Source organism: Vidua chalybeata, chromosome 1 (genome assembly GCF_026979565.1).
Source record: "Vidua chalybeata isolate OUT-0048 chromosome 1, bVidCha1 merged haplotype, whole genome shotgun sequence".
Classification (NCBI taxonomy): domain Eukaryota; kingdom Metazoa; phylum Chordata; class Aves; order Passeriformes; family Viduidae; genus Vidua; species Vidua chalybeata.
Window position 1 is genome coordinate 81,476,961 of NC_071530.1, and position 12,408 is coordinate 81,489,368.

The following is a 12,408-nucleotide window of genomic DNA, read 5'->3' on the forward strand; positions in this document are numbered from 1 at the left end:
ATTTTAGTTCCTTTAGGTAAAGGAGCCTGATATTCATATTTCAGCAATTTTCTCTCACACATACCCCTGCTGATAAGCCTCCACACCTTCAAAGATTGCTCTGTTGGGTTCAAATGGCATCAAATCTTCTTCCTCCTCTGGAAGCCTCTGATAATATAGAATGGGAACTAAAGAGCTGTGTGGGGCTGGGTCACCCTGAAACAGGAGTTCAGACCTCACCCAGCTGCTGTGGAAATCATCAGTCATTAGCCAGGAACATTGTGAAAAATGGTTCACACTAAAGCCAACACTTGAGAAACTGAGCGTCCTGCTGAAAGTGTGCTGGGAGAGCTAGTTCCCTCCATGGTTCTTTGGGTACTTGCTGGAAGATGGTGGATTTCTCTTTGGAGGGGCAGTATTCCTTTGCAACCATAAATCTGGCATCATCTGACTATAGAGCACTCTCTATTAGGAGATCAGACCTCATCCTTTAGAGCTGTGTATGCCTGTACTTGGAGAACTGCTGCTGTTCTGATGTGAGTGAAACAGCCTGCTCTGTGTATGCTGAGGATGAGCAATAAGGGAAGAGAAAGAAGGATGAAAAGGAGAACCCTTCTTGATTATGTCCCTTTACTGTAGTTACTTCAGTCCAGCTGTTCTTCATGCACTTGCCACTGCTATGACTTTGTGTCACTGGCTCTTGGAAATTTTCATGCTCTGTTATTTTTCTGTGTACTGCCTATTCTGAGCCAGAGATGCAGGAGACAGGATATTCATCATGCTAAACCAGCCATAATTCAGAGGAGGAAAAGGACATATTTTCATATAGTATTTGTTACATATCATAGGCCATCCCCAATGCTTATGTGTGTCACTGTAATGGGTTGAATGGGTTGACTCTGGCTGGGTGTCAGACACCCACCAAAACTCCTCTATCACTCCCTCTTCACCGCTGGACAGGGGAAAATATAATGAAGGGTTCATGGGTTGAAATACGGACCAGGAGAGATCACTCACCAATAGTGTCACAGGTAAAACATGCTTGAATGAGAGATATTGAGTTTATTGCTAACAAAATCAGAGCAGGATCATGAGAAGTAAAATAAGACCTCAAAAAACACCTTCTCCACAACCCCCCATCCTTCCTAGCTCTACCTCCTCCACAGCCTGGGACCAAACTTTCCAAGACACTAAGGCAGTTTTGGTTACATCATGTTTCCATATTCTGTCAGTGTTGACTTTGACCAACATCTTGTTTGCCAGCTGGACAAAATGTGTGCAGTGTGGATGAGAGAGGTGTAGGTGTTAAATTACGGAGGTCCTGAAATGCACTAGTGTGGACTTCATTAGTAGTGCAGCAGCTCTAGGGCCTCCAACAGCTGTCCTGTGCCCAGTGCTCAGGGAGTGGAGGTCAGGGATTCTCAAATATGCATGTGATACACAGTACGTGACATATTCCCTGTTAATGAGGAATGCAGGACAAGCCCTGCAGATGAATGGCAGATCAGGGAAATGGCTACTTGTCAGTGCACTCCAGGTAAGGCTGTGGAAGAGGTCTCTTTTCTAAACCAAACCCCTCAGCAGGTGCCCATCTCAATAGGAATGGATAAAATAGGGATTCTGTCTCTCAAAAAATAAACTGGAAAATAAGGAATACTGCTGTATTTTGTTCCTATATCTGGAAGCATGTTTAAGATAGTGATTGGAGAGAAGGAGAGAGGGAGTAGGGGAGTCAGGGAACCTGGGCTGCTTTCCCAGTAACTGCATTGTTACTGTAAATTATAGCAAGTCCCCAGGGACATTTTTCAGTTCTGACTTGTCTCTCAAGTAGAGGCAACAGTCTCACACTTTCCACCAGAAGACTAGATTATACAGGGTCCCTGTTCCTGGAGAGCAGTGGTTACACTATACCATTTATCCCAGTGCTGAGTTCTTGGATAGGTTTCTTTGGTACGCTCATATCACCCCTAGCCGTAACGTTCCTTCCTGTAGGGACTTTGCACATTGAAGGCTATTCCCAATCACACTTTTCAGAATGTGTGTGAAGGCACAGGCTTGAATGGCAAAAGACCTTTAGGTCATCAGCAAAACAATCTCACTCCCTACCTCTTATCCAGAAGCACAGGGACAGCTGGGAGCCTGACTGGGCTACTCCTCTTGCCCTCTGATTTGCACCACCTCTGAGTGGTAGCAGACTGGCTCTTCACAGGCCTGGGCCAGCAGTCCAGTGCATCTCACCTTGTTGCCTCTCTGTGAGTGACAAGTGAGGCATGATTATTCTCCCTTCCAAGATCAGATGAGAAGCTTCAGTCCTGTGCTGGAGACCCAGAGTATTTATGTTTATGGGAGCTGCTCTTCTCTCTCCTCTTATACTGTCTTTCACCTCTCCCAGCCTTCCTCCCAGTTCTCTGACCTCAGGGAGTGCCAAGGCTCATCACTACAAGTGCCCATCATGGCTCTGGCTCTAGGGAACAGGGAGGCCAGTGCTGTGGCACACCCATGTCACAGCTGCATGCACTGCTGCTTCAGATACACAAACTGGTCTACTTCCTTGGGAAAAAAAAATAAAAATCAGTGCTTAAGAGCCAAGATTCAGGGCCTGCATGGTGTCCATGTATCCAGGAGCTGTTTTCATCTCCATGCTCAAGTGGAAGAAGGAAGACCTTGGCACAGGAGTATGCTCTGGGGGCAGGTACTGAGAATAGGTAAAATGTTCACAAGTGATCACAGTTATCATTAATAAGTTCAGCTTCACCACCATGCTCTGAAGTACCAGTGTGTGTGAGGACCCTGACCCACTGGCTCCAAGAGGGGTTCTTGAGCTAGCCATGGTTTGTGCCTGGTCTCTGATGCTCACTGGTACAGGCACCTTTGGTAGCCAAGGACAAGCACTGGCAGCCCATGGTCGTTCTGATCCCTGCCATCAGGAACGGACTCCTGCTTGGCACAGCCCTGGAGCAAGGACCTTGTACCAGCCCAGGGAGCTGCTTTGCTCCTTCAGCTGTAATGAGAGCCCGAGCTGGAGCAAAGGGCTGAACAAGGTGGGTCTGCCAGTGGGTTCCTGGGGGTTTATAATGCTATGGCTAGAGCAGAAACTACCCCACCCCGACCCCTGAAACACATCCCCCTCCATTAAGAGGGTAGAAGGATAGTTCTTTCCTCCCCGCTTTCTCGCTCTTTTCCCTCCCGGAGGTCACCTTCAGCAGGGAGGCAGTGTGCCCCCAGGCCCAGAGCCATGGGGACGGGGCGGAGCGTCACGCTTAGCCCCGTAGCTCCTGGCAGCCCCCTCCGGCTGCTGGCGCAGGCTGAGCCCGGCGGCTGTGGCGAGGGGAGCGAGGCAGTCGCGGCTGGCTGGCTGTCCTGCGCTGCTGGAGAAGGTGAGAGGCTTAGTACAGGCGGAAGGGAGAGTGGGAAGGGAAGTTACAGCAGTGGCAGGATGAAAGACACTGGACAGGCATGTAAAAGCGCACCCACCTCTCTCAAACTGGTTTTGGAGACTCGAGCGCGGTGTGCCGGCACAATGCGGAGCGCACCCACTTTCCCCAAGAGGGCTGATGGAGAGCTCGTTGGTGGCTTTGCCCTGGAAGGTCGCTTTGTGTCCACTTGTGGTCGGTGGGATGGTGCTGCGGTCCTGGCGGGCTGGCTGGGAGAAAGGTGTGATGTGGCTTGGTCCCAGTGAGGTTGCTGCCGGTTTCTGTCCGAGGAGGCTGCTGTGCGGAGGCTGTGGTGTGCTGCGTGCTGCCGAGAGCCTTACGGGGCTCTCCGGGGAGACTGCTGGGTGTCTCTGCCCACACCAGCACTAAGGAGTTCTGCTACCGGCACAGTCAGCCGTTCTCTGCAGCGACATTAAGCACTAGCCTGGTGACCAGTTTTAGAAAGAAGCTCATAAATCTACCAGCAATTAGGCCACAAGCAAATGTTGCGATAATCTATTCTTATCCCTTGTTGTATTAAACATGGTTTGCACCACAGTGGACCTTTTAGGGAAAAAAAAAAAAAAAAAGATGCCATTCTTGAACCAAAAGTTACGAAGATGGAAGGATATTCTTCCATAATGTTTGATGAGATTTTTAGGGGCAAATATCCTTCTTCACAGAATCTGCACTACAGCGGAGGTCTGAAATGGCCTCACTTCAGCTTCATCTATTGGTTTTATTATAATGCTTTTACCTAACTGGGAGAGCTCTTTTTAGTGAAATTCTAGTACTCAGAAAGGTGTATACAGATTGCAGAGTAACTTCTTCACACTCTGTTTGATAAGCAATAAAGATAGCAGCCCTGGAAATTTTCCCTGTAAGTTTCAGCCCTCTTGCCACTGTCATGACTTTCCCTTGTCCTTTTTCTGTCAAACTGGGGACACAAGTTTGCTGAACTGTGGGCTCATCGATATCATTAAAAAGATGGAAAACATCCAGTAACTGGTTCTGTTGATCTATCAGCTTCCAGAAGAGTTCAGGAAATTTACCCAGGCTTTCTTCATATCAATATGTTTTTAATATTTCAAGAAACATCATAAAAGGTAAATAAAGAAGAATACAAAGCAGAGCAAATGGAAAAATAAATTTATTATTAAAAATACAAATTCCACTAGTATATGATATTCTCAATTGTAGTGCAGAAGCTGTTAACAGGTGGCCAGCTCTTCAGAAATACAGCTTCCCTAACTCAGCTGATTTTTGGAGATTAAATTTCAGACTGTCTCATTGCATCTGTATGTAGGAACCTCTGCAGAAACTGGAGTTCACTGTAAGAGGCACATCGCCTCAGAACAGATATCTTCTTTTGTTACAATCATCTCAGCCTACGTGAAACTGAACACCTGTCTCTAATTTTTTTTTCTTGTTTGTTTTGTTTTGTTTACGGTGAAGCTTACTTTCTTAATTTAGCATCTGGAGAACGTTAGTTTGCCTCTCACTGCCAATATTTCCTGCATCTGAATCTTTTCAGACATTCTCTTTAGCAGAGTGAATGCAAATGTGGAACCTGTAACATCAGTAACCCTTGATCTGTTATGCTCTTAGACTTGTATCTATAACATTAACACGTGTATCTATATCACTGTAGATTGTTTCTACTGCAATTCTGTATCATCCAATGTCTTAAGGCCTGCAAAGATAGTGAGGCTATACCAAATCTACATTTCTGGATTTACATAGTGCCCATTAAGCAGCATGAAGAACCTAGATGTGTCTGATTAATATGACTTTTTTTTTCCATCACCCATCCAATGCCAGACTAAAATCCTGACTTCTTTTGTCATTTGAAATGCTTTTGTATCTGTGTATGTGCATGCACTAGTTTTACCAAGCAACACAGTCGACCCAAACCCTTTTTGTGCCATTTGCAAATATTTTCTGGATGATTTCAGTGTTTTCTTCTAGATCATTGACAAAGGTAAAAGTATTATAACAGAGTTAGGATTGAAAAAAAATTAATTGTGTAGGGTGAGAGCAACAATAAAATATGGTATTTTCCACTATATACTGGGCTTTTAAATAATTAATTAAAAATGTGTGTCTTCTTGGTTTAGACCAATGCGAGGATGAAGTCGTACAGATAACTTTCAGGAAATGACCAGTGAATGGGACATTTCTGGCAGGTGCTGTATGAACCCATACCAGGATGAGAACTGCTTCAAACCAACAATTTAGAGATTGGTGGGAAGTGCCTGCAGGTGGGGTCCTTACACAGCCCCTAAGCAGAAGTGCGATAACAACTGGGTGAAGTGATCTGAATTACTTGGTACACTGAATACATTTGAGAAAAATGTGCTTTTCTAAACACGGTGCAAAAATATTCATGTGGAAACCAGTTAGGCAGCACTAATAAAGTGACATTAAGAGGAAGTTAATTTCTTCCCCAACATTCCCCAGTAATCTGGAAAAACTCTGGACTCATAATGGATGTATAAGGTAGTGCAGCCTGTGTGTCATTCCTGCAAAAAGAGATCTTGAGGCCACAGCATGAGGCAGGGGGGAATCCTAGCTGGATGTGTAACAGGAGGCATTCCCTCCAAGACAGTTGGGGTTTTAATGTGGGGGATGGGAGGAGAAAAATGATGAGGCTTTAGAAAAGAGCCATGACACAGATCTGAGAGCTGGGGAAGCAGGCTGGACAATCTGAGAGCTTGGTCTGACAATTAGACAGAAAATTATTTGAAGGCACTGAACCAATAAGAAGACTGAGAGGTGTCTTGATCAGAGAGCATAGAGATGCTTATTGTCAATTCAAAATGTGACCACATTTTGTGGCAGCATCATGTCTGTTTTTTAAGTAACTGATGCAGGCACTGCAGAAGGACAGTGTGACAGATGCTTTGCAAAGCCTAAGTAAAGCATCAGTTAAATGCATCACCTAAGCTTCAGTCTGATAGTTTTACACAACCTAATTAATTGAAAATATGTTCTCATAGCCTGTGGTCAAAGGTATGACCACAGTGCATATAAACCCTGCAAGAGTCTGGAGAAATTTAACAAGTATTAGAAACCTCTTTTCTCTATCTGAGAAACTTCAGCAGCAGGTTAGGTAAATTCAAATTCAGATTAGGTTATCATACTAAAACCTAACAGCAAGAATGTTCACACCAGCATTTAGAACTGACCAACCGTCTTTGGATCAAGCCTGAATGACTTTTTGAAAGAGATGCCCCAGATGCTATTTGTTATTTGGTTTGTGTTAAGGCCCTGTAGAAGGTCAGACAAGAAAGTGGACCCCACATGCCATATGCTCAAGGCCATTTTTAATAGAGTATCTTTGATATGAGAAGAGGCTGAAACAGCTGAAACTCTTCAGCTTGAAAAAGAGAAGGCTCAGAGGGGATCTTATTGGTGTATATAAATATCTGATGAGGGTAATGAAGAAAAGGGAGCCAGATTCTTCTAAACAGTGATCATTGATGGGAGTCTCCATCTATGGAGATATTGAAGACCTGGTGGAACACCTTCCTAGACAACCTGTTTCAGTTGCTGCATCTTGAGCAGGGGACTTGGATTAGATGATCTCAAGAGGTCCCTTCCAACCTAAACACCTCTGTGATTCTGTTATCATAGCACTATCTTTGTTATACAGAGATCACACTGTCTTTGGCTTTTGACATGTATGAAGTGTTTTTCTGCACTAAATATATTAATAATTTTGGTTGAAGAACCAGAATAACATTACCTGGACTAAGACATTGTATCTCCATAGGTTAGATCCCCCTCAGCTTCTCATGTGGTTCAGAACTATCTCGTGATGGAGTAAAGAATGTGAGCTTTTTTGCTGCTGTAATTAGAGATTCTTTTGAGGAATTACAGTTTCACACAGTCAGCAGCCTGGAAACAAGAGCTCTAGCAGGGATGAAGCATGGAAAGGACAGTGGAGGAAAGAACAGGTTTCAATAGGACTCTGCCTGCTGCCTTCAGTACAGCACAGCCAAATGGTGAATGCATCCTGGCCAGGGCTCTGGTGAACTCTTCTTCAATGCTTGTCAATCTGCAAAGGAAAAATAATACTTTAGAAGGTATCACAAGCAGGTGCAGAGCACCCAGGCACACTCTATTCAGCAGTGACCCAAATTTGATCCTCACCTTCTTAGCTAATCGCAGTGGCATCTGAAAGAAAGACCTGACAATGTCAGCTATTTTCTCAAGTATGGACTTTCTCTTGTAGTTAATGACTCCAAGGGCAGCAAGGGCCAAAGTCTGCAAACTGTTCTGGAGTGACTGCAGCTGGGGGTTCCTTCATAAGGAACCTTGTGACCCGCAGGTCACAGGCCCTCAAGAAACTCTACCCATATCCTCTGGATGATCTGTTCTTCCAAGCTGGCTCATTCACTTTGTCGCTCTACTCTTGCAGAAAAGTAGGGCCAATTACTTGGCACTTCTGAATTGAACAAGATTTAGGAATGCAGTCTAGAAGAGAAGGAAGGGAAGAAGAACTTTCCCACAAATAGTCCCAGGCTCCTGTAGAAACCCAGCCTTGTCGTGGATTTCCCAGGTTTAAATAATTATTTTTTTCCAAATTTCTTTATTTTGAAGAATGACTGGATTTAGCAGCAGTGGGGTTCCTTTGCAGAAGAGAGATGTGGACATACTGGAACAAATCCAGACTGTGAAGACAGTTAAGATATGGGAGTATCTCTCATAGGAGGAGAGGCTAACAGAGCTGGGACTTCATCAGCCTCATGAAGAGAAGGCTGGAGGGGATCATCTGATCGATGCATATGAATACCTGCAAAAACACACAGCCACGTGTATCACAGTATCAGATGATACTGAGTGACAGAACTAGAGGCAGAAACAGAATTTCTATTTAAGCATAAGTTAAAATCTTTTTTACCACAAAGGTGATTGAACACTGAAACAGGTTACCCACAGCAGCTGTGGAGTCTCTATCCTTGGATTTAAAATGGGGCTGGGCACAGGACAATCTGCTCTAGTTAACCCTCCTCTGAGCAGGACGTTGCAGTAAGAGATATCCAGAAGTACCTTCTGGCATTTACCATCCTGTGACTCTGGTTCTGTGACTTTGCTCCAAGGCCAGGAAGAGCTCCCAGGGCCAAAGTGCCTTGTTCAGAGCACAGGGAGGTAGACAGGGAGAGAGTGCTGCCACAGAGGCCTTAAAATGCTGCCTTGTGGCTGGCTGGGAAAAGTGAAAAATCACTTCTCTGAAATAGGTCTGAAGCAGCTGGCTGTAGCTCAAAATGCCATTGATGTCCTAGGTTACTTCCTGTGTAAGTTACTTGGCTGCACAGATGCGTGACTTTTGGTCAGAAATGTCATCAGGCATGTGAGGTACTGAGTTCCCTTTGGCTTCCTCGGGACACTCTGCCTTTTGTCACATGCCTGTGCCTAAGGGACAGGTCTGTCTTGTCTGCTACCTCAAGGACTTTCTCAATAAGCAGTAGAGGTGGAATTCTGAGTAGAGAGATGAGGTCTTGCTGCAGTAGGCTAAGGAGAGCAAGAGGGGTGACTGGGTCACACTTGAAAATCTTGGACTCTGCCAATGTTTTTCTTGTTGTCTAATATTAGGCAAAAGGATTAGGGGGCTGGAGGAGGTTCCCTTCAATACAGACACCTTTTCTATGATGAGGGGCTTTGCCCAGAGATGTGCTGTATAAAAGTGCAAATTCAATTCTAGCACAGCAGCAAGAGTGCTCAGGCTCCAAGTGGCAGAAATATGCCTTGCCATGGCATGGTTTGTGTTGCATGTTTGATCTGGCTCTCTCTCTGTGTGCTGTGATGTTCCTGATCCTGGCTGTGGTGTTTCTGCAGCACTCAACGATGGCCGAGAGCTCAGCTCTGACTGCAGCAGTGCCAGAGAGAGAAGCACCAACCAAGCTAGAGGAGCTCCTGGAGATCACCGCTCAGAGCCTGGTGCGCGCCGAGGTGGCTGAGCACTATGAGGTTGTTCGGGAGCTGGGCAGGGGCAAGTATGGCCATGTGATGCTAGTGACCCACAGGCAGAGAGGTAAGGAACTGACTGTGCCCTGTGAACTACTGTGCCTTGTGTCCTCTCCACTCACCAGGGCATGGGGCATGGGCTGGGCTGGTGGCACATTGGGGCCAGACACCAGGCATGGCAGGGAGGATCCCCAGGGAGACCAGCAGGATGGGGACCTCCCCAGCCAGGAACCATCCCATTACATCAGCCAGGGACCAGGTGATGACAGGCGGCAGCACAGAATATCTGGCAAGATCATAGTGATAAGACAGGTCCAAGGTCAAGCTGGGAAGTTAACCCACAAGTCAGGATCAAGAGAGTTCAGAGCTACACACCAACACACATGTGATAGAGATGGAAACAGTAATCTCACTACAGGACTCAGTCACAGAGCCCCAGGCCTGAATTGAAGTGGTGCCCTAAGGCCCATGGACAGAGGGTGTGAATGAAGGTCCTGGCTTGGCCATTTGAGTGCCCTGACACTGCTCTTCCCCAGTAGTCCCAGCTCAGACTGATAGGCCCAAGTATCCTGAATGTCTTTACTCTGCCCAGGGCTCCGGTGCAAGCCCAGGGCTCAAAACTCACACCAGCAGCAGTGCCTGTTCCCAGACCTGGTGTCCACAGGGTATACCCACACAAACTTTGGACTAGAGACCTCCCTGCAGCTGTGACTGCCTGGATCTGTGGCTGCTCTGTCTTGCTTTGGTGTGACTTTCAGAGGAGTCAAACTCACTCTTCCCATCCCCAGGGACTCCTATGGCTCTCAAGCTGCTACCCAAAGCCAGTACCAAGCTGCACACCTTCCTGTATGAGTATTGTGTAGCACTGTCCCTCGCCACCCACCCTGCCATCGTCGGCATGTTCGGAATTGCCATTGAGTCCAGCCAGTACTATGGCTTCCTCTATGAACCAGCGCTGCACAAAGACCTCATCTCTATCATCAAACCCCGCGTGAGTGTTGCTACAAGGCCACGGGGACTGGGCTGTAGCATTTGGCCCCTCTAAAGGCTGGCTGGGTCAGAGGGAGGGAGATAAAGGCAATGGGCTGTGGATCTGTCTGGGTCTGCAGCACTGAAGCAGCCTGGGGCTTGCAAGGCGAGGAATGCGAAGGTCTTTCCCAGCACAGAGCACTGAGGTGAGAGTCCATGGGGCAGGGCTGCTGAGGTGCTCTGTGTGTGCCATCCCGCCTGTCTCTCTCCCTGCACAGGATGGGATCCCTGAGCCCGCCGCAAAGCAGTGTGCCAAGCAGCTCGTGAGCGCGCTGGAGTTCATCCACAGCCGGGGGCTGGTGTACCGTGACATCAAGCCCGAGAATGTGCTGCTTTTTGATCCCGACTGCCGGCTCATCAAACTCACTGACTTCGGCCTCACGAGGCCCAAGGGTACCAAGCTCAAGCTGGTGGCCGGGGTAATCCCCTACACTGCCCCCGAGCTGAGCAACACTGCTGATGCCCAGGGGGTGCCCATCGACGCCAGTATGGATGCCTGGGCCTTCGGGGTGCTGCTTTTCTGCCTGCTGACCGGCTACTTCCCCTGGGAGCAGAGCCTGCCAGAGGACCCTTTCTTTGAGGACTTCATGCAGTGGCAGGAGACAGGCCTAGAAAAGGACGTGCCCCGGCACTGGAAGCGCCTGACAGCCGAGGCTGCCGGGATGCTGCGGAGCCTGCTGGCTCTAGATCCCGCCAAGCGTGGCCCCGTCAGCGGGGTGCTGCGCTACGTCCACTGCCCTTGGCGGCTGGAGGGTGGGCGCAGTGAGGAGGCTGCCGTGAAGTCCTAGAGCCTGCTCTCCACGGCAGGAGGGAAGGAGGCTCTCAGCCTGCAAGGGGCTCCAGGGTTTGGGCACCATGGTGGCCTGGGCGTGAGAGGCCATGGTGGCCCAGAGAGCAACTTCTCTGCAGCACTGTCCCTGCTGCCACAGAGCCAAGCTCCTTCCCCAGCTGACGGCCCTCACCCCATGACTCAGTGCTGCCCAGTGCCGCCTCCTTGTGGCTTGAAAACATCTTTCTCCTGAAAATTATTGTGTGTGAAGCATCCGCTTGCTTCCTAGCCACAGGAACTCCAGGGAGTTATTTAGGCTGCAGCACCTGCCGTGCCTCAAAACAGAGCAAAATATGTACTTTTGTGTTTCTGTAAGCGTCTCGTTTCCCCTCATAATAAATGCCTATTGGGACCCACTTGCTTTTGGAAAGCAGGGAGCATGTCAGAACTTGCAGCTATCTCAGGACAAGCTGTCCAAGGCAGAGGCCATCTCTGAATGCTGCCTGTGCCTGTACCAGGACCCCTGTAGGGTGGCTTCAGGCTGGTGGGGTGGAGGGGCTGGGGAGATCCCAGCACGTGGCCATGGATGATGGCTGGGGAACGTACATGGTGTTGATGTTATCTCATGTCAGCCCAAACACATCTCTTCCCTTGCACGTCCTTCAGGTCCTAATACAATGTCCTTCATGCTCTTTTAGATGCCTGGTTACCTCTTTACAAGACTTTCCTTCTTCCCTTTCCTATCACTTCTTTAACCCTTCCCTTGACACACACTTCTCCTAATGCCCCGATAGTCTCCTAGGTGCACATTTTAATCCTGAAAATGAGTAGCAAAGAGGGGGTTATAGGTTAGTAGCCCTTTTTTGCTTTTGTCCCTCTTTTCAATCCCCAGGATTTTGCTGTTGGTAATAATCCCTTTCTGCACTTAACCTGGTCTTTTGCTGGAATCATTCACAGCTCATTTTCCACTCTCAGGGGCTTCATAACTTCTAAAAATGCAATGTCCCAGCACCATACTTTCTAGCATTTCAGGTTTTTTTTCATGTTAGACCCTTTCCTGCACACACTCTTTCTTCTCATGCTTCCCCAACCTCTAGCTTTTTTTTCCCCCAGTTTCTTCTCACCCACTGGCATTTTAGCATTACTTAACTTCTCTACTAACACTACCCATCACCTGGTAAACACCTTTTGCTCACTCCTTTCTCAGCAGCATCACCTCTGGACTACTATTTTGTGCTGTTCCTGCTC

The 12,408-nt window shown here is 47.6% G+C and overlaps 1 protein-coding gene across 1 annotated transcript; it reads left to right on the forward strand.

Moving 5' to 3' along the window:
- Positions 1 to 3,214: 3,214 nt before the first annotated feature.
- LOC128786802 (serine/threonine-protein kinase SBK2-like) lies at positions 3,215 to 11,179 on the forward strand. Its single transcript, XM_053940480.1, is given in 5 exon segments — positions 3,215 to 3,262; positions 3,264 to 3,355; positions 9,215 to 9,429; positions 10,151 to 10,353; positions 10,610 to 11,179. Coding segments are annotated over 5 exon segments (1,128 nt in total).
- Positions 11,180 to 12,408: the final 1,229 nt, after the last annotated feature.